Source organism: Prunus avium, chromosome 1, assembly GCF_965620075.1.
Source record: "Prunus avium chromosome 1, drPruAviu1.hap1.1, whole genome shotgun sequence".
Classification (NCBI taxonomy): Eukaryota; Viridiplantae; Streptophyta; class Magnoliopsida; order Rosales; family Rosaceae; genus Prunus; species Prunus avium.
The window spans coordinates 4,637,522-4,660,210 of NC_142284.1; the positions used below are offsets into that span (position 1 = coordinate 4,637,522).

The window sequence follows — 22,689 nt, forward strand, 5'->3', positions numbered from 1 at the left end:
TATTACAGCTCAAGTTTTCTCTATATTCTCTCCACAATCTCTTTAGTTTTATAACAATCTACAAAATCAACTAAATGGGCTTAATTTTTCTTTGAGAGAGGTTCTTTATTCTTATTATCTACTTATTCATTGTATGACAACCTATGTACTAGGTATATCAACATTATATAACGTACCGAAAGTGATTTACCCAACAATTCCATATATTCCCTACTTCTTTGCTTTTTCATTAATTAATGTGGCATTCTATCTCACCACTTTAAAATGTTGTTGCACCAACAATTGCTCATGTTGATAACAGAAGAAGAAAAGAAGAATCGAGAAGCTTCATGATGATAGAGAGAAAACAGAAAAGAAGAAGAATTCAAGAAACTGATCTTTCTGTTATTGACCGAATGACTTACACTTTACGCGTGATAGGTTTTTATGTTACAAGTACACCAATAGCAGCCAAGTAATCGGGCTAACTAATCTAACTAACCTGAGACTAAACACATGATTTACTATAGCAGCCTAACAATACTCACGCGTCACCTAACTAATCATTAGGCAAACAGATTCAACTCCACATTTCCAACCTATAAATTGATAAACACCCTGCAAACAAAATGCATATCCTCCTTACAAAAACAAAACACAAAGATGAATCAATTGAGGGTGTTGCTAGTGACATTTTTGCTCGCGGCTATTGGTGTCGCTGCAATGCCAGCCACGCAGTTCAGATCTAGCGGCGGCATTCTTGACACACATATTCGTATTACCAACGGTCTAGGTCCAGACGTAGATCTCAGTATTCATTGTAAGTCTGCAGATGATGATCTAGGAGAACATCTGATTCATTATGAAACTGTCTATGGGTTTGATTTCAGAATTAAGATTTTTGGGGGTACACAATTCTTTTGTAGCTTTCAGTGGCCTGGCCAATTCCATTGGTTTGATATTTTCATACAAGATAGAGATAACTGCGAGAATTGTGCATGGTTGATCAAAGCTGACGGTCCACGCAGATTTAACAGTGAAACTCGTAGTTATGATGATGTATATCAGTGGAACGAGTAAATTTGTGTCGACGCATAGCTAGTAGAAGAAACTTCAAACATGGGACTATAATATCAAGTACTTATGTTGACGTGGGACTATAATATCAAGTACTTCAGACTTACCTACACTTGTTACCCACCCGAAGTTCTTTACTTTTTATTAACCTTGCATATATTGATTATGTTATGAGTAGAATAGTTATATATATATATAGGGAGCTTCTCCAATGCGAACTCCAAGATGCGAACTCCAATGCGAACTTGTGTTTTAACCGTTGGATGACTTGTGTGCTTTATTTTCTTTCTTTTCGCTCTTCATCCAACAGTTAAAACACAAGTTCGCATTGGAGTTCGCATCTTGAAGTTCGCATTGGAGAAGCTCCCTATATATATATATATATATATATATATATATATATATATATATAAAATTCGGGGATATTCGGGGCAGGTTTGGGAGGCATTCCCTCGACGGGAACAGGGACAGGGATTCCCTAAAAGTTCTAACTGGGGATAGGGGTGGGGATGAATAGCAGGGAAGGGGATGATATTGTGATACCCAGCTCCGAACCAGCCCGTTACCATCCCTAGATGGGAAGATAGGACAATGAGTAGAGATAGCAGCACTCACAAAAAAAAAACAAAAAAACAAAAAACAAAAAAAAGAAGAAGAATTACTATGAGGGTAAATTCGCCATTCCCATTACAACCACAACTCATCCCACCTTTTTCTTTCTTTTCCTAATGTTTTAAAAAAAAAATAAAAAAAAAGTTGAAAGTTTGTTACTTTCCTATTATTTTGCTTGTAAAATTACAATGTAAATTACTTTTGTTTAAATAGAAGTTTATGTTCAGTTCTCATGTTTCTTGATATTTAAATTTTTAGTTTTATAAATAAATAAATAAATATATATATATAATAAAAAATTGGGGTGTGACAAGAGGAGGAGGGGTCGGGACCTCCTCCCCGTCACTGAGATGGAGCGGAGTTGGATGTGGGTTTTCGCTAGTTGAGATAGAAAGCGGTGCTTCCAAACCCTCGAGGAGAGGTAAGCACATCAAGTCATGTAGTGTAGCGGCACTTTGACCAAGATAAAAATCACCCATTGAAATAAAATCCTAACTCTCTTGATTCTAGGAATTAGGAATACCCAGAACAATGAGAGAATGTATGTAATTCTCAAATCTAGAGAGGAAGCACTTGTAGGGAGAAACTCAATTTCATTCAACATATTCAAAATTTGTTTTACACCACCAAACTCAAACAACTATTAATAGACATTACATTGATAAATGGAAAAAAGGCCTCTTCTTTTTTTTTTTTTTTTTTTTCTTTCACTTACAATAGTAGACTGATGCAACGAGAAACATTTTTCATCTTTTTCAATATGAAAAAAATGTTTGGCTAAGGAAGAGCTTATCATACATTGGCCGGACAACATTTATGAATTCTACCTCAATAATATTTTAGAAAAACAAATATTATATATAGTAAAACTAACCTAGAAACAAAAAAACATTTATGGTAACAACAAAATTTATGCAATAATTACCATATAAAGAAATATAAATGTGGTAAATATTTCTTATTAAGAATAAGTTGGCGGTGATGCGGGACAAAGCATTTACAGTATTCCACAACCCAAAAAAAAAAAAAAATATCAATTACAGATAACCTATTAAAGAAAAAGGATGAATGTGGCAATATATTTCTTACCAAAAATAACTTTGGCATGATGTGACACCCATACATGAATATCATATACTGGACAATATTCATGGTATTTATTGTTGATGGGGGCATATTCTAATATGTATTAGGTAGATACTTATATGTGTGAATCTCTCCAAAGCAGTCTTGGCCTATAAATTGTTGGGCATCCCACATACCCAATGTGTCTCAACATACAAAATACATACAAAGATGGACAAATTGATCATTTTGTTACTGATTTTTGCACTCATTACCATGTGTGAGGGTAAATTTTGGGGTATAACGCATGTTAAAATTATCAATGGTTTGGAACCACCGGCAGATGTTAGTGTTCATTGTAAATCCAAAGACGATGATCTTGGTGCTCGTCAACTTCAGTACAATGCTAGCTTTCAGTTTCAGTTTAAGCCCAACTTTTGGGGAAGTACACAATTCTACTGCAGCTTTGTGTGGCCAAAACAAATTCAGTGGTTCGACATTTTCAAACACAGCAGAGATGATTGCAAGTTTTGTACGTGGATTGTCAAAACTGGAGGTCCATGTATGTACAATTATGCCTCTGAGAGCTTTGATCAATGTCATCCCTGGAACAAGAAAATTTGATGTGCATATTACAACTTGATCAAGGGTTGCTCTGAGTTGTGTTCTAACTTTCCATTCATGAATAAATGTTTTGTTTTGACTTCTCTTTTTCTGTTTTTTTTTTTTCCCCTGAGTGCATGACATCTTAGATATATCCATTGGGCAATTTCGGTACTACTACCATAACATTTTTTCTAGTAAAATAAATATGCATTGGCAGTCCAAAAAAAAAAAAGACAAAAAGAAATATGCATTAAGAAAACCAGTACCCTCAAAGCATACTGAAGTAAAGGTGAATAATAACCATGAGATGTGGTGTGGTGGTAGCTCACCTCATTCCTTAACCATGAGGTTGGGGGTTCGATCCCCTCCCATGGGAATGGAGCGCATTTCGTGGCCAGCCGTTTACCTCCATTGGGAGAGCTCCCGCGGCGAAAGGGATTAGTCACTACTGTTAACCGGAAAACGTTTGACAATTTTTTTTGGGTGCTGATGATTTTTCCACTTCCCTTTTGTCCACTTACAATCCCTTTTATTTTATAATTCTTTTTACAATAACATATAAGGGAGTATTGTTTATACCCAGATGAACGGCCAATAAGAACAAGACACGTGGAAGAAATCGAGCCTGGTCATGGTTGCCCTCGGCACCCAGCCTACCGATCCGTCTATTAGGGCAACGCCCTCTCCTGGGACACATGGCATGCTCATCATTGATGTCCACAGTCCCACATCGAAATTCTAAACAAAGTGCACACATCCCAAGGCCTATAAAGGAGGCCAACTATCCCAAAATAGAGGTAATCAGAACTAACGGCATACAAGCCTATTGATCTGTCAGTTTAATTTACTAAATCCGAACTTACTTAAGCATTGGAGAGCCTTCTGCCGGTACCACACCGGTGCCCTAGGTCTTACCGAGCGTTTTCTCATATTGCAGATCATGCTCCCTACCGAGACCACAAGGATACCGAAGGCCCAAAATCACTAAGTTGAGCTTAAGAGTGCTAAATCACTTTTTCGCATCAACAAGTATAATTTCCAACAAAGAGAGTGTAAGTAGTTAAAAGAGAAGTGGGAAAATCAATTCTCTCTTTTTTACTTATTTATTATCAAACCTAAGACAAATTTGTTCAAAGGGGAAATAAAATTCTATGCCCTTTAGTTTGACCTAGGTTTAGTTTTAACTGTTTAATCAAATTCCATTGTTTACTAATAGTTTCAATTGGTCGAAACTATAATTTCCTCAATTGTTTAGAAGGTGGTGATGATGGTGATGGTGGTGGCAATGGCCATGGTAAGGCGGTGGTGGCAATGGCCATGATGTTAGTAGGGATGGTGGCATCAACGAGGATGGTGATGGTCATTTCCAAGTTAATGTGGTGGTGGCAACGACATAAAAATTGAAAATGAAAAGAAATATACACAAACCCTTTTTTTTTTCTTTTTTTTTTTTTGGAGAAAGAAAGAGATTTTTCATTAATCATGAAAAAGAAACATCAGCAGCCAAACGAGTGCCATCCCACCCGATCTTCAACTTTGGGACCATTGTTGTCCTTGTTGCAGTCACCCAACCCACCGCCAGTACCAATTAGGTCAAATTGTGGATTTAGCAACGAGGAAGATGTGCGGGTTGGGTCCAAAGCCCTCCATCTTTCTTGTTCTAGTTTTCATAGTTGATGATCTTATAAGTCCAAAGCTGAGACTCAGATATGGTTTTTCGTACTAGTTTCATTAATCATTATGTCTATTTGTTTTTTGTTTTTTTTTTTATCATGAAGTTTATTTGGGTTGGTGAATCTGTATTATTGCTCTTTCTTCTTTGCACTCCAGAGGATACAGAGAAGATATGTCATGGCTCGAGCCATCATGAAAATAAATTAAGGAAAACAACTGATGTTAGGGATTACATAGATGAGTATATATCCCTTGCATCGGATTTTTTTTTTTCTTTTCATGCAAGGTTAAATCTGGTGTTCAAAAAACTGGAGTTTTTTTTTCCTAAATTTTTCTGTAAAAGTTTTGCAATGATGGTGATAGTACCACGAAGGTTAGGCCTTCTCCAATCCATTTGGTCTTAAACTCAAATTTTCTCCCTCTAAAAAGTAACTACTTGGGTTTTTCCCGAACTCAAACCCTTTTTCCCCCAACCCTTCAGACTCAAATTTTAAATCTGCAACTTTATTAAATTGTTTAAGAGTGGTTTAATTCTAATTTTTTTTTTAAATGGATAACTTTTCTTCATTTAATCTTTTTAAATAACTTCATAATTTAATTTTTTAAACAATTTGACCTAAAAAAGATTGAAATCCCACAAAAATAATTTTATTCCAAAAGAAACACACAATACTTCAAATTCACCATACATGAAACCCAATAGGAATAATTTTTGGGGTTGGATCTGATTTAGATTAATTTAAAATATTATTTTAACCATTTGATTTAAATTTCAGCCGTTGGATCTTTATTTTTATCATTAAAATAGCTTGAATTTAATATGAATCATTGATTTGAGTTACTATTGGAATTATAAATAAAATTAAATAAAAAGATTATGTTTGAATTGTTGCCATTGGATTCCAATGACAACATCACCAGGCTTGCCACGTGGCGAGACAATAGCTACAGCACAGCAGCAGTGGCGGGGCCCACAGATTCTTCCTTGCACATGGACTGCTTCTGCTTTGAGTGGGCTCCATCAAAACATTTTCCAGTCCAAGCAATAGCTAGACTAGTATTTGACCCCAAATTTGAGTTTTCCCAAATTTTGGCTCTTACTTTTCTTGAGTTTGGAGATGAATTAGGCTATAATTTGGGATTATTTGGGTTTGGCCTCATGAGTTGGAGATGGCCTTATGAAAGAGCTGTAGAGCGGCAATGGAGGGTGTTCTTAGGTTGTGGCTGCGTTCAATGGATGAAAGATGTCTATTTAAGATATAAACATATAAAAGTTATATAAATTAATACAAATTAACCAAATAAAATAAGATAAAATAAAATGAAGGATGTGGCAATCACTTGGATTACCATATCATATGCCATGTCAGTTGGTAATAAATAGTTGTTATAAGAGTTGGTATATATCTCCTCTAACAACCATCTATATTTATCGAGTGGCAAATATGGTAGCTAACAATTTAGCTGATCTTGGCCATCCACATATGAACTTTCATGTATCTGTAATTTTACATATTAAAATTTCAGATGTATACAAGCATTTATAGTATATGAAATTTCCAAAGAGAATTCTCTTTGTAATTGACATTCATTTATAAAAAATATAAATAAATATTAAAAAAAAGCATTTATAGTATTCTACAACAAAAAAAGATATCTTGTCAATGAAAAGAAAATATATAACCTACGAAAGAAAAAGGATGAATAGTATAACTTGGACAACTTTCATATTCTAACGTATATTAGGTATGTGTGGATGTCTCCGGAACACTCTTGCCCTATAAATTTCTACGCATCCCACACACTAAATGTGTATCAACATACAAAAATACAAGCAAAGATGGAGCGATGGATCATCATCATATCGTTGATTTTTGCACTGATTACCATTTGTGAGGGTAATCTTTGTGGAATTATCAATGGTTTGGTTCCAAAGTCGGATGTTCTCGTTCATTGTAAATCCAAAGAAGACGATCTTGGCGTTCACCTACTTCACTACAATGCTACCTATGAGTTTGAATTCAAGCCCAACATTTGGGGAACTACACGATTCTACTGCAGCTTTACGTGGCCATCCCGAATTGAATGGTTCGACATTTACAAACACCAGAGGGATGAACTGGCGTATTGTTTGTGGATGGTCAAGCCTGATGGTCCATGTAGGTACAATCGTGACCACAAGAGCTTTGCTGATTGCTATAAATGGAACAACAAAATTTGATGTGCGTATACGGCTGATGGTTGTTACAGTCTTGTCAAGGATTCCTCTAAGTTCTTGTGTTCTAGTTATGGATCCACAAATTAATGTTCTTTTTTGGGCTGAGTTCATGAATTAATGTTTTTTTATAAGATTCGAAAGGATCTAAAAGTGAGTGAAGTTTATATTCATTAATAAGAATAAAAATCAGTTGGTTGAGTTTTTCCACCTCTACCAATGCGGGCAAAGGTTCAAAACCCTTTTGTTGATTGTTTGTCCAAAAATGATGATTTCATAATTGGGTGATTTGCAGCAACCTCCGTCAAAGACGATGTAGAATCAAATTTAGAGGACATGAGCAGCATTACGGAGTTGGTTTTGAGAGTAGAATTTGATTGAGAACATAGACTAAAAGGGGTGATGTGTGGAACTTCAATCTAACCATGGCTTAGAAGAAACCACCACAATGGGTTTTTTATTCAAAACGCCCAGTGGACTTATTCATTAACCTAAAAGGAAAAGAAGATAAGAGAGGAGGGGGAGGAGGAGCAGTGACGCTTCTTCCTCCTCCCCCCTCTATGGAATTTTCCTTTAGGACTCACAGAGGGAGAGAGCGGCTAGGATTTGGTAATCAGTTGTATATCAAAAAGTCGTCATTTCTAAAATTCAAAGAGAGATTGAGTTTTTAAAAAATATAACTTTACGAATAAAGGTTAAATTATGTATTTCAAATATGTTACCCAAACAAGAAACTTTACAAATTATAGAATATTAATTTCCGTCATTTATGAATTCCTTTGTACTTTTAAATTTCCTCATCCAAACGCACTGTTAGTGTTCTTCTATTGTCCCAGATATTTGGTATCTCCTCCCACACTTATCCATATTTATCGAGTGGCAAGTATGGTAGCTAATTAACAGTTTAGCTGATCTTGGCCATCAATATATAATCATTCATGTATTCTGTAATTTTACATCTTATGTTCTTTTTAGACTAAAATTTCACTTGTGTGGTAATAGAATATGTTGATTCTCTTCTTGACCAAAAATTAAGAAGAAAAAAAAGGAAAAAAGCATTTATAGTATTGTACCAAAAATATATATAACTTGTCAATGAAAAGATATAACCTATGAAAGAAAAAGGATGAATACTAACATGTATTAGGTATGTGTGGATGTCTCTATAGAACACTCTTGTATAAATTTCTACGCATCCCACACACTAAATGTGTCTCAACATACAAAAATACAAGCAAAGATGGATCGATGGATCATCATCATATCGTTGATTTTTGCACTCATTACCATGTGTGAGGGTATGACTTGTGGAATTATCAATGGTTTACTGAATCCAAAGTCGGATGTTCTCGTTCATTGTAAATCCAAAAATGACGATCTTGGCATTCACCGACTTCACTACAATGCTAGCTTTGAGTTTCATTTCTCGCCCAACTTTTGGGGAACTACACAATTCTACTGCAGCTTTGGGTGCCCATCTCGAATCGAATGGTTCGACGTTTACAAGCACAAGAGGAATGCATATGATTTATGTTTGTGGATGGTCAAGCATGATGGTCCATGTAGGTTCGATCATGGCCACCAGAGCTTTGATGATTGCTTTAAATGGAACAACAGAATTTGATGTGCGTATACGGCTGATGGTTGTTACATATGGCGGGCTATGGTTGGCAAAATTGACATATATATATATATAAGCAAAAGAAAAGATGCCTCTGCTTCTCTGTGATCATATCTGGGGTGGAGGTTCTAGGTTCGTGCGTGCTGGTGTTGCGGCCTAGGGTAGAGGGTTCTGGGTTTGTGGTGCTGGGGTTGGGGAAAGAAGAGATCGTGGGGGGAAGTGGGAGAGCGCAGAGGAGGGGAGAGAGAGAGAGAGAGAGAGAGAGAGAGAGAAATTATGAATTTTCCAAATTGCCCTTAATTTTGACAGAAAATTTAACTGAGTTGACGGAAAAACCAATGATACAACATGAGATCTAATTGAAACACCACCATAACAATTTAACAATATGAGGGACGAAAAGTAAAGTTTGGTCTTAGTCGAGGGACCATTGCTACAATTTTGCCTAATAAAAAATACGTAATCCAAATCATATCATATCATTACTTCATATCTTGGTTATCTTTCACAAATTGTACCCAGCATGTGACCTCTATTGGCCTCACTACCCAATGTCCCCATTTGGTACATTTATCCTTCAGATACTCCTTCACTGAAGTTCTCATGTTCCATAAATAGTACGTACTTCACAAAAACTTCAAAAATATATATATATTGTATAAAATATTGCACAAATTAGACTTGCTTCACTTAAAAATATAGAGAGATTTGTAAATAGAATAAATCCATGATTTTCACATTAATCACAAATAAAAACTTTTAGAACACATTACATAACCCACACACCAGGATAATGATAATTATAAAATCTTGCAAGACAAACCCACATGTTCTCCATCTTGTTTCTCTCTCTTCTTCTTCTTCTTCTTCTTCTTCTAGCTATGGAAGTAACAAGCATATTAGAATCTTAAGGGAATAAATGACTCATTCCTTTCCACCAATGATATCATAAGGGAATATGTGATTCATTCATTTCCACCAACGATATCATAAAGGAATATGGGACTCATTCACTTCTACCAATGATATCTTTACACAACTTGTCACTACTACAAAAAATGAAATAGACGACAGGGATCCACTGTCGTTGTGATGCTTTGAAAACCGTCGTTAAATCGATAGCCATCTTTTGAAGTATCAAACTACGACAGCTTTTTACCATCATTGTTTATCTGTAAAGACGAGGGTTTTTAGCAATGACCGTCGTTGTTCTGATGTAAAGACGACAGTCTTTTGTTAAAAACTGTGGTTGTTTATGGGTAAAGACGACAATTTATTAAAAATTGCCGTCATTTATGGGTAAAGATTTCGGTATTTTGTTAAAAACTATCGTTGATTGTATATAAAGATGACAGTATTGTTTTAAAAATGGAGACAGTATTGTGTTAACAGTAGTCATTGATTATATATATAGACAACAATTTTTCCAATAAAACCATCATTTTATTATCTTTAAAAATGACGTCTAATAAGTTCCCAAGCTGTCACATTTTAGTTTTTTGTTTCCTATGATTCTATACAACGATTTTAACTAGAAAGCCAATTATAATGCTTTATTAACGAATATATAAACTCAAAATTTATTTTTTTCATAAAACTTGAAGATTCAATAGTTATTACATAGTCAACCAATCTTTATTCTATTACATACATACTTCCTACCTATAATTAGAAATAAAGGAGCTCACAAATTCTACTAATTTGATCTTAACTTAATCAATTTATTCTTGGGTTGACTTAGCTCTACCTTCTTGCACATTTTTCAAGTTGTTGTTTTCCCCTCCCCTGTAATAACATCAGCAACGGCAGGTCCTTCTACAAGACTTTTGTCTTTACGTTCTCTTCAAGTGCCTGTAAATTTAGAATCTTCAGCCAACATGACGAAGAGAACATGGCAAAAAGATAGAGACAAAGAGATAGACCGTTGTGCTGCGACAAGCTATCAAATGTGATGTCAAACCCAGGCACCTCAATCCATGAACATTGTGCTGGGGTGGTTTTGTTTTCTGAATATAATAAGCATAATTAAGTACATTCATTAGAGCAATTTAGTAGTTTGCTCTCATGACTGAGAAATATAAACAGAGGTTAAATCATCTATCTGCCAGAAAAAAGCTAGTGAACACACAATTACAAGAAGCTTACCTGAAAATGGCATCATACTGCAGGCCGGTTTCTTGACATTTAAGCATTTAAACTAGGAATTGTACCAGCTCAGCTTCAAAGTACACTTCGAAAAAAGCTGAGAGCAATTGTGTCATACTGATAAAAATTTCAAGGTTATGACAGAATTTATCCAGTGATAACAACAAGGATTCCACCATAAGCTGCACAAACAGCAGTTGATGAGATTTATTTAGCGCAACCCCAAAAAAATGCATATCAACAAAATTTTCAAATGATAGAGTATGTTGGAATTTTAAAAGGTTTTAAAATTTTAACCGTTTCATTTATTTAATTATTTTTTTATTTTATTTTATTTATTGTGGGGGTTATAAATATTTAATATTCAGGTTTTATTTCTGGTTGGTGAATGCCTTAATTTTTTGGTTGGTGAAGGTTACATGTTTTTTGATGCCTATAAAAGGTCACTCCTCCTTCACATTTGATACACACACAGTACACCATTAGAATATCACATACCACAATCACCACCATAAACTAATTCTCTCCTTTTCTACTTCTATATATATTCTCTACTTTATATTATTATTTTGGCAATGGTTCTGTGACTTGGATACCCATATCCGTCTATGAATGTGCTCATAGCGGATCTTGAGTTTGTGTACAAGGGGTCGTATCTTGGAGTCTTGTAGACTGTCAGTACCTGCACGTAGGGAGACTACAAAGGCTTTAGGACAACGTCTTTGACGTGCTTCACCGTACCAAACTCACCTTCTTACTTATTATTTATTTTCCTTTTACTTACCTATTATTTTGTTTTCTTCAATTTCATTATACCTTAAAAGCTTTCTTATTTATTTATTATAACATTATTTATAATATAATGTTTTGTGTTTGGCTTTACGGAAAAGGAAAACTATATTTTGTATATATTTTTTATAACAATCTAAAGCCTTTGTAGATTAAAACTACTTTCTTTCCGTACTGTTGTTGAAGCCTCAATTGAATACTTGATTGATGAGATTACCACTTGCCGCTTGGTTCAAACTGTAGTAAACAATTATCTTACATGTATTTCGAATAAATCATATTTGTTAGGTTGTGTCTTTATCATAGCATAAGTTTGATTCTATATGTGAAACCATATGTCTATTAAACCTTTGTACGTTAAAGTTGTTTTCTTCCCGTACTGTTATTGCTTTAATACCATTTAACTCTTTGACTGAAGTTTTTGTATTGTACTAGATTTTCAAAATGAAAATTACGATTTATTTTGGGTAGATGCAGTTTAAAGCTTTCATGTTGTCTATGCAATTTCAATTACTTTAAATATTGTTAGTACATTTATATTTTTATAATTTGTTGCTAACGTTTGGGCAATTACTGCTAGTGTTTGAAAATAAAAAACCTACATACTAATTTATGTGGTATTATTATTATAGCTCAACGTTACTGCTACTTGGTATAAATATCCTATCAGTTATGAAATAAATAAAAAAAACTAATTTATTTTGCTTTTGATTTCTTTCAGCCGTTAGCCTTACAACATCATGTTATATCTACAACTTTAATATATTTATATTTTAATTACTATCAAAATTTACTTCAATGTCATTGGAACAGTCTATTGCTACTCATTCTGAAATATTTACTATGGATTCAGTTTTGGTTTCGGTTTAACAAATTTTGTCTTTAATGGGTGTATTGTTTTTTTGTCAATTAATATTTGATAATATTATAGATTTTTATGTTTCAAAAATGGGTAGAAAAGTATATGAGATTTTATTGCTATTGAAATGTTTTAAAATAAATTTTGGAGCAGCCAACAACTGTAAAATCGGTGTTGGCTAATTGATTCAGAAGTTTTTGGAACCAACCTCAATTTATTGAGAACTAAATCTTTTACATTTATGGAGAAATTAAATTTGACACTATTCTATGTTGTGCATATGCATATGTTTTCAAAATTTTCATTACTCCCGTATAATGTGCTATATTGAAATCTTAAATGTGGAACAATTTATTTTGGACGGTAGCTTTTGAGATCCATTGTTGTCATTAACTTAAATTAGAAGCTTTGCAACGGCCATTTCATTTATATAATTGTTTTGTACTTTGGTATTGCTTTAAATCATTATTTTAGTGGCTTCATTTCAATTGCTCTTTCAAATATGGGAATTTCTTAATGTGGTGATTATTTTGATTTGTTGAAAGTTGATTACAATTTTTTTTACTGAAGCAATCAAAGTTTTTTTCTCCCAACCGTGTAATATTCCAAGGAAATTCTTCATTCAACAAAATCTAAATGTTTCTGGTGGAGGAATTAATGGATATTAATGGTGCTTCTCCATTACTTTTGTAAACGTATAATTATACAATATTTCAGTGAGTATGAATTAGCATGCCTTCTTTATTTTGTCGAATTGAAAAGCCGTGCATGCATAATTAAATTTTTCCTAAATTATTTTCTTTCTTAATTGTTATATTAATTCTTTTGTATTCAATTGCGTCAGTTTTGGTATTAATTGTTTGAATATAAAATCTAAGAGCCTTATTTTGGCAGTAAAGTTGTTGATATTGTTAGGTGATTATTGCCTTTAATGTTCTGAACATTTATGCAATTAATTACATTTTGTTTAAATGTCTTGGATTCATTTTAAAGTTGCCAACGCCTATATATTTCAATTGTGCAATCCTTCATATTAGTTACTTGAGTTAATCTTGATAAAATATATTGAGTGAACTAATGTTCTTTTGAGTGTGAAGCCTTGACAGCTGTCACATTGAGTTAATTGCCAGGAAGTGTACTTTGTGAAACCTTCTGGAGAAAATTGAAATAAAATGATAAATTATATCATTGTAATTTTGAGTTTTGGTATAAGGCTTTCAAACCCTAAATTTTTTTAGGCATTTTTGTTTACATTTATTTTTGTGAGGCGGTTTCACTATTATATTTACATTAACTATCAATATGATTGTGAGTTAGCATATCTTGTGGATTTAAATTTTAAAATTAAATAAAATTTTGGTACATCTTCATATATTTTGAGAATTCCCTTAATTTGTGGGGGTTGAGTTTTTCCTTAACTATGTGGGTATTTTTTGGAATTTTGTGGGTATTTCAAATACAAAATTAATTTCAATACTTGTTTTATGTTGAATTTAATTTTCCAGATTTTGAGTCGTTTTGATTATCTCTTTAAAACTGAAGTTATGTTGTAGAGTTATTATAAAGTTTTGCATTCTTAATTATTTTTAAACAGTTTAGACAATTTGTGGAAGTTGAATTTTCCTAAATGGGAACTTTAATGCTGTAATTTTATTTGTTAACATTATGCAGTCTTGCTTTTATGCTGGAAAATATTAGATTCATTTATGTAGGCTTTCCTTCTTTCTTTCCCATAATTTTTTTTTTTGTGTGTTTTCAATTTCTTTATGCTCTCATGGGAAAGATTCATTATATTCATTTAGTGACATAATAATTTTATATTTTCTTGGCAAATACGGTGTGTGTGTGTGGAATTTGTTTCATTATGCAAGTTTATTATGAGACTAATTTATCTTCAATTTTGATATGTAAATGTGTGCAACTAATGATTACCTTGGTATAAAATTTTGGTAGAGACTTCTTACTGTCTTATAGGTTCCTATTGAGAATCAAGAAGATACAATGACAACTTGGATATGTGTTCATGATTTCAGCCGTTGGAGTGCACAAAAGGGGAGTAAGAGTATCCTGAAATACTCAATGTTTATAGTTAAATTTATTTAATGAATTAATTTTATATTGTCATTCATAAGTGGTAGAGAGTGTACTCAAAGTTTCATGGACTTGAGAGGTACTCTTGATCATAAGATTTAATGTATGATGTTTTCTGTTATACTTAAATATATACCAATCCGTATCTAATTTCCGATTATACTGAGGTGAAAGTCACTAATCGTTTGTGTGCAAGATTGTGTAGGAAATATTTCCAATAACAAGCAGGTTTAGAGCGCACTAAAACGGAGAACAAAGATATGACCTACATTATATATGCCTTGTGAAGGCTAGTCTTGATATGCATGCCTCGTGGAGAAGGCTATTAATGCAAAATGTCGAGGGGGATGTGCTTAAGCCCATAAGGGAGTCACCTAGGGAGGTAACCCAACTTCTGTGATTGGAGATCCCATGAAGGAAGTTCAATGTGGTAGAAACAATCCATACTGCGTGACTCATATAGCACTGATAAAATTATGGAGATATCCTTGAGATATTCTTCTGCTCATCCCTAAGGCAAAAGTGCTATTTTATGTGACGTTAGGAAGGGATTTATCCCTGAATGAGTTTCGAGGCGGGCAAACTCCCGCAGGGTGCAGGTCACATGTACTCTTGGAGAACTCACCTAAGTGAGAGACGTCGTGAGGCCGCGACTATGAGAATTGGGCTATTCTCTAGTAACTCTCATGAGAATCAAGATGAGCGCATGGCCATAAATAGCGCTACCCCGCATCCAAGTCTCAACTAATACTATGTGTGGGATATGTTGAAGTTTGGTCAAAGGTGCCGAGTTCAATACTGTGTACACTCAGGTTCCTCAAATGGAGACTGTCATCACTAAGTGAAGGTTCAAGCCCGAAAGGCACCTACACCTATTACATAGTATTATATTGCCATATATATTATATATTTTTCACTTTTTTTTGTCACGGTAAAATTTTAAAAACCTTGTGGGTGATTGTTGGAATTTTAAAAGGTTTTAAAAATTTAACCGTTTTATTTATTTAATTATTTTTCTATTTTATTTTATTTATTGTGGGGGTTATAAATATTTAATATTCAGGTTTTCTTTCTGGTTGGTGAATGCCTTAATTTTATGGTTGGTGAACTTTTATGGTTGGTGAAGGTTACATGTTTTTTGATGCCTATAAAAGGTCACTCCTCCTTTACATTTGATACACACACAGTACACCATTAGAATATCACATACCACAATCACCACCATAAACTAATTCTCTTCTTTTCTACTTCTATATATATTCTCTACTTTATATTATTATTTTGGCAATGGTTCTGTGACTTGGATACCCATATCCGTCTATGAACATGCTCATAGCGGATCTTGAGTTTGTGTACAAGGGGTCGTATCTTGGAGTCTTGTAGACCGTCAGTACCTGCACGTAGGGAGGCTACAAAGGCTTTAGGACAGCGTCTTTTACGTGCTTCACCGTACCAAACTCACCTTCTTACTTATTATTTATTTTCCTTTTACTTACCTATTATTTTGTTTTCTTCAATTTCATTATACCTTAAAGCTTTCTTATTTATTTATTATAACATTATTTATAATATAATGTTTTGTGTTTGGCTTTACGGAAAAGGAAAACTATATTTTGTATATATTTTTTATAACAGAGTAAAGGAACAAGCAGAGTTGCATACCTCTTGTGGAGCTTTCCTAGTGCTAATAGCACCATTCTCATTCAATATAGGAACAAGCAGAGTTGCATACCTCTTGTACTATTTATTTCTTTGACACAAAGAACTTAACTTAGAAATTAAGAACCAAAACTAAATTAACAAGAACAATGCTATAAAATTTAGAGAGGGAAAAGGGAACATACAAAACAAAAACATCAAACCATATTTAAAAATAAAAATACAGTGGCAATCAGCAACACATCTAAAGAAAGCAAAACCAAGCAAGAAACTTGGGAAGACACATAAAACCCAATAGTATACATTTTCATGTCGCTGTCAACAGAACAATAAAGGGAATTACACCGTGTAGCATGGTAGTTGTCAATACCTGAGAATATCCTCATAAAAATCATGGCGTTTTGTTCAGTTCATCTACTGAAAGAGAAGCATATTTTAACTAAGATAATGTATGTGAAAAATATTAGATTGGAAATAATAAAGAAATACTAAAAACTTACAAAAACCAAACGCATAGACCTTCAAAAATATTAGTTTTGCATAATCCTTCCAACTCTGGGCAGCGACTAATTCGATGTTGTCTCTGTACAGACAACCTATGGCTACTAAGCCGCCAATTTGTTTTGTTTAAAATAGTATAGCCGCGCGGCTATACGCGGAGGAAAGACAATTTTTTATTTAAGAGTGCGGCTATACTATTTTTAAGACGCGCGCCTTTTCGTTATTATTATACTCGGTGTGTTTTTTAATAAAACGCGTATAGCCAAGCGGCTTTACTACGGTTTTTATTATTTAAAAATAGTATTACCGCGCGGCTATACTATTTTTGACATGCGTCGAAATGGGCACTAGGCGTAGGCGCCATGCGGGTAATTTTTTATATAGATTATTATAAATAAACTCAATTCTAGGCATGTATTTATAAAAAAGCCCACACACTATTTAAATATAGAAACACACCCAAAATCAATTCTAAAATAAACAATTGTATATTTTTTGGGTGTGTTTATAAATGGGTTTTGAGTGTGTGTAATGATGGGATTTGGGTGTGTTTATAAAGTGTTTTGGGTGTTGGGTTTTTTTATAATTTCAGCCCCCATTTTGGGTGTTTTAGTGAAACCCCCTTTTTTATATAAAAAAATAGTATAGCCGGGAAGCTATACTGTTTTGACACGTGGCAAAGCGGCGCAGGCCCAGGCAGGTCCCTTTTGATAAATAGTATAGCCGTGCGGCGATACTACGGTTTTTTATTATTAAAAAATCATATCGCCGCACAGCTATACACGGGATATTTTATATATAAAAAAAAAGGTATAGTCGCGCGGCTTTACTGGGGTCCTTTTTTTATAAATAGTATAGCCGAGCGGCTATACTCTTTACATAAGTTGATTTGCTCAGAAATTTCTCTTTAAATAAACTAATGCAACTAGTAAGGTCTTTTTATATATATATATAGTAACTAGGTTTGAGTCACCTTATCTCGATTACGTTGAAAGCAAGTACATGAGTCAAAAGTTAGTTACTTTAACCCAGGAAAAGTGGGAAAAAGCCGACAACACCAAAGTTATTAGTGTCACCCCCCAGTTGAAACAATAGTAATTAGTCACAAAAATTCCAAAGTTGTAGCCAGTCCTTACAAAGTTTCTGAGTCAAAAGATGATCAGGTTAAGAAAGTCATAGAACAAAATAATTATGCCAACACAAACCTAATAGTCATAGGTATATATATAGTATAGCCGTGCGGCTATAGGAGTATATTTCTCCTTTTTTTTTAAACTGTGGCAGTACATTTCTTACTTAAAATAACTTGTAAAATGGTATGGTATCCACCATATATCGGAAAATAAAAACATTTATTCCCTTCCCCTAGGTTATTTTTAGTTATTTACCTCTATTCATGGTACTCTAATATGTAATTTTAGACGTTTTCTTTCATAATTGAACTCTTTCTTGCCCTATAAATAAATGTATAGGCAGCCAGCAACCCTCAAACTCAAGGCCTCTCTCTCACATCCAAACACAGAGATATGAAGCAAACGATAATATTGTTGGTTTTTGCACTCAGTACCACCACCATCTGTGAGGCTTATTCTTTTTTTGTTTCAACGGACGTTAAAATTATCAATGCTTTGGGCCCACAGACGGATCTGGACGTTCATTGTAGATCTAAGAATGATGATATGGGGTTGCATAATCTCCACCATGAAGACAACTTCCAGTTTCATTTCAGACCAAACTATTGGAGGAGCACCAAATTCTACTGCAGCTTCAAATGGTCTGACCAATTTCATTGGTTTGACATTTTCATACACAACAGGGACGATTGCAAACATTGTACATGGATGATCAAATCTGGAGGGCCATGCAGGTACAACGACGAAACTGAAAGTTTCGACAAATGCTACCTTTGGAACGACAAGGGAGACTCAAATTGAGAGGGCATATGACATCAAAGTTTTATCAGGGGTTGCTTCAAGTTTTGTTCTAGTCTACTTGTTCTTAGCACCACACCAACCTGATTTTTGCACTACCGGTTGACCCGGGTTGTGAATATGGTTCAACGGTCGACTGACCGGTAGAGTAAAAAATCATGTATGTGCATTCACACCTGAAGCAAACTCTAGTTTAGATGAGTATGGATAGGAGGGAAGGCAAGGACTAGACAAACAGAAGGTCCTAGAGCAATGGTTTCAGTTATCATCATGATGAAGATTGGAAGTAACACTATATTTAATGTTTTGTTTGCCAAGACAAGAAGCTTTAAAACTATTTAAGTCAGGTAGAGCATCAACCTAATCCCTTCCAAAATTGTTATCTTGCTCTTGTAAATCGTCAGCCTAATATTCAGTAATGCAAAATAGATACACGTGGATAAGCAATTTAATAAATAAATAGAGAACTTGCATAAGTATCTTCATAAATTAGAGCATGTTACCTATAATACATCCACGACTAAATAAGAAAAGCGTACCCTTATAGTAAAAAAAAGGTGGCGAATTGTGAGGAAAACGGATCGATTCTACAAATTTCTTGTGTTGGTCCAAATGGAAAACAAAACAAAATAACTGCAGAAAACTTTCAAGAAATCAAAAGTTACATTACACTCATGGACATTATCTGACGAGCAAGACCTGGATCTTGGTTCAATAGCTCCCTCAAGTTGTTCTCCACCTCTGCAACCTGTTTCTCGATGTATTCCTTTGAGATCTGTCCAAAGCACAAAAGAAATAATTTTACTTCTGCCGAAGTCCAGAAGAGAAAATGTTTCATCTTAAAAGTATCATGTAAACATGATCTTCAAATTATTTTTCTTCAGAAACAGAAGGATTTAATTTATTTTATCCATAAAGATTAAAAGTACAAACATAGGGCAAGCTACACTAGAACACATGCAATGTCTCAACCAACCAGCAACTAACAACAAAAACGTCTAAAACAAACTCAAAAACATTTCATAACAGCTCAGCTAACAAATAAAAGTTATGAGACTGCCGCCTTCCACTCTGCATGAATATGAAAAAATAGAAAATCCAAGCGAATTGAAGCTTACAATGATGCCCAAAAGCACATTATCCCACAAATGCTCCACTTCCTCACCCCTATAACTTTCCGAAAAAATGTGTTTCGTTCAATTTATAGGGATTGCACAAAAATTCCACAAAGTTCTTGCTCTTTTCCCCTCTCCAAAAGCAAATTATTTTTTTTCCCACGAACAAAGAAATGCAGAAATTTGCAAATCACCCACAACACAAGTCATGAACCTCATCTTGACTTAAGCCTCAAATCTATGCTTGATTAACTAATGAAAATTATCGATAGCTTTGACTGGCACTTTTGAGGTGAAGACAAGTCAGGGGGGGAAGGATTAGCACAGTTCAGCTCATTCGTAAAAAGAAGTGTTTTTTGGCATTTCCTACAATTTTGAAATTAAAATTTTAAGACAATGGAATACTACTTTATTAGGAGCTTTATCTCTCAAAATTAGTTCAATAATTTGAACCTCTCTATCATAAATAGGATAAAATTATCTTCTTAAGCCTTACCACCCAAGTAGTTGTTTTGGTTAAATCTGACAAACAAAGCTGTAGACTTGTATCAGTTAAAAAATCTCCACCTTTCTAAAACGACAAAGATTAGTACTAGATGTCCACGTCTTAGGGATTGAAAAATTTTCTTAAAAGTGCAAGGCAATGTTTTTCCATCTACAGATTTGGAAAATTGTATTTAGACACATTCTTAGGACATAATTATAACAATGTTCCCACTCTGTCCTAGTTATTGCATCAGTCTTCTGTTCACTGTCATCGCTAACAATATTATATAAAGCTTCATAGCAAATCCTTTTAAGGTTTTTACTTTCACATGTCTCAACTTGACAGATTCAACTGAAACAAAGTCTAACAATGTAAAAGAAAGTTACGAAAAACTAAAAATTCAAGATGATGGGATATTAAAAGGTTTTTTATTTTTTGGTAACTTGATATTAAAAGGACTATAAGTTGTCAGTGGAGTCTGGAGAATGCAAAAAAGAACTCGTCAAGGTAATATAAGTTCGTATACTGGGGTTATGGATGAGGTAGAGCAGGTTTCTTCAAGTCCATGTACATATGGCAGCATATTTTGAATTTTATAAATGAAACAAATTTTATCGAGTATTGAGTCTATTGACATCTAAACTTTCTAGAGGTATCTCTAAGAAGGTTAATTGAATATATTCACTTTGTTCCACAAAGAAACAGAACAAATGGTGTAAACACACTACAAAGAACGAAAAGAGACCATCATAATTCACAAGAAATTAGAGATATACCTGCAGTGAGGCAATTGCACTCTCACTGTCCTTGAGCTTCTGTTCCTGTTCATTCACTAACACTGACTTGGGCTCTAAAACAAACCTGGCCACCATGAGCAACGAGTTTATCAGAGTATGTCATATATGTATCAGGCAACTCATAAATCAACAAGACCTGAATTCCATCTAATTTTCATGCTTAAAAGAGGCAATCCAGAACTCACGTTCTCCCTGAAAAACATATTAAAACCCAAAAAAAATCATCAAAATTAAATCCCAACATCCCAAAAGAAAATGGGTCCTTTTCTCAAATTAAATTTGACAATTGAGGCAATGGGTTGATTGAAATGAAGTACCTATAGATTTGTAAGTATTTGCTTCATCAGATAAAGGCCGCAGCTCCTCCAGGGTTAGAAAAGCACGCTTCTTTTCTCCTTCTTTGTTCCTCATCTGCGTCTGCACCTGAAACCCATCTCAATTCTCACTGAATAAGTTAACTTTTTCATCATGTATATTTATATTGACATTAATCATATACATAAATAAATAAATAAATAAATAAATAAGGTCAAGACCTGCTTCAGTTTCGCAGTGAGCTCAATCATGCGACCTTGAATCTCAAAGAATGCCTATAAAAATTTGATTATCCTGGTAAATAGCAGCAACCAAGAGAATATGGAAAATCAAGAGACAAAGAGAAAGGACTTACAGCTCTGTTGGCTTCGTCGGCCATTTTCACAAGATTGATTCTTTCGACCTATTGCTCTCAGAGCTTGAGGGATGCTGAAATCTGAACTCGTCAGTGACTTGGTATGGGTTTTTGGGTATTGGGTCGGGTTTGGCCCTCAGAAGCCCAAATTATTTATTAAGCCCAGTAATTCTTAGATAGTGGGTCGGGTTTGTTATTTATTCAACATGCAACCAAAAACGCATTCTGTTCTTGCATTTATCAACCCAATAATCAAGCATCCATCTCAATATTATAACAATAATGACACGTGTAACAATGTTATTGGTGGTAAAAATGAGAATGTCCTAATTACTAATGCTCTTTTAATCATGTTAGTGATTACTAGAATGATGTAATTGTCCTTAATCACATATGATTGATTGGTCAAAGAAATAATTATACATATGTTCTTTTAATCATGTTAGTGATTAGAGGAGTTTAGAACCATAATCAAGTAATTCTCCTTAATCACATATGATTGATTGGTTAATGACAACCTATGCAAACATATTATAGACCGAGAAAAATTTCTTTTTACACCGTGAAATCCATTTTTACCCTCGCACCACCATCGCCAACCTCCCCTACTGTCCATGCCACCACTCTCATTCTCTCTCTTCTCTTTTCTTTCTCTCTAAGAGCACTTCCGCCCATCCCCTTTTGTCATGACAAAAAGGGACCTAGGCTCCAAAAACAACCCATACCAAGAAAAAATTGTCATGGCACGAAGTGGGCCCCATGAAATTGGGCTACTGTTGACGTCATGCTGACGTGA

At 34.2% G+C, this 22,689-nt stretch overlaps 3 protein-coding genes across 3 annotated transcripts; 2 read left to right on the plus strand and 1 right to left on the minus strand.

Moving 5' to 3' along the window:
- Positions 1 to 642: 642 nt before the first annotated feature.
- On the plus strand, positions 643 to 1,059 carry LOC110750899 (S-protein homolog 3-like). Its single transcript, XM_021951283.1, has one exon. It carries the CDS (start codon positions 643 to 645, stop codon positions 1,057 to 1,059), a length of 417 nt encoding a protein of 138 aa, XP_021806975.1.
- Positions 1,060 to 6,853: 5,794 nt separating this feature from the next.
- LOC110750901 (S-protein homolog 5-like) lies at positions 6,854 to 7,609 on the plus strand. The gene is made up of 2 exons (XM_021951285.1): positions 6,854 to 7,172; positions 7,524 to 7,609. The coding sequence occupies exons 1-2, from the start codon at positions 6,854 to 6,856 to the stop codon at positions 7,607 to 7,609; spliced, it is 405 nt and encodes a 134-aa protein (XP_021806977.1).
- An 11,662-nt stretch (positions 7,610 to 19,271) lies between these two features.
- PFD1 (PREFOLDIN 1) lies at positions 19,272 to 22,035 on the minus strand. The gene is made up of 6 exons (XM_021951223.2): positions 21,894 to 22,035; positions 21,760 to 21,813; positions 21,541 to 21,646; positions 21,409 to 21,415; positions 21,203 to 21,287; positions 19,272 to 19,599 (listed from the first exon to the last, which is right to left on the minus strand). Exons 1-6 carry the CDS (start codon positions 21,915 to 21,917, stop codon positions 19,486 to 19,488), a joined length of 390 nt encoding a protein of 129 aa, XP_021806915.1. The 5' UTR covers positions 21,918 to 22,035; the 3' UTR covers positions 19,272 to 19,485.
- Positions 22,036 to 22,689: the final 654 nt, after the last annotated feature.

Coding starts and splice junctions, on each gene's coding strand:
- LOC110750901 (XM_021951285.1), top strand. CDS start 6,854: ATGGAGCGATGGATCATCATCATATCGTTGATTTTTGCACTGATTACC. Junction 7,173..7,523: donor GGTCAAGCCTGATGGTCCAT/GTAGGTACAATC, acceptor GGTGATTTGCAG/CAACCTCCGTCAAAGACGAT.
- PFD1 (XM_021951223.2), bottom strand. CDS start 21,917: ATGGCCGACGAAGCCAACAGAGCT. Junction 21,647..21,759: donor TCACTGCGAAACTGAAGCAG/GTCTTGACCTTA, acceptor GATGGGTTTCAG/GTGCAGACGCAGATGAGGAA. Junction 19,600..21,202: donor GTGCAATTGCCTCACTGCAG/GTATATCTCTAA, acceptor TGCTTTGGACAG/ATCTCAAAGGAATACATCGA.
- LOC110750899 (XM_021951283.1), top strand. CDS start 643: ATGAATCAATTGAGGGTGTTGCTAGTGACATTTTTGCTCGCGGCTATT.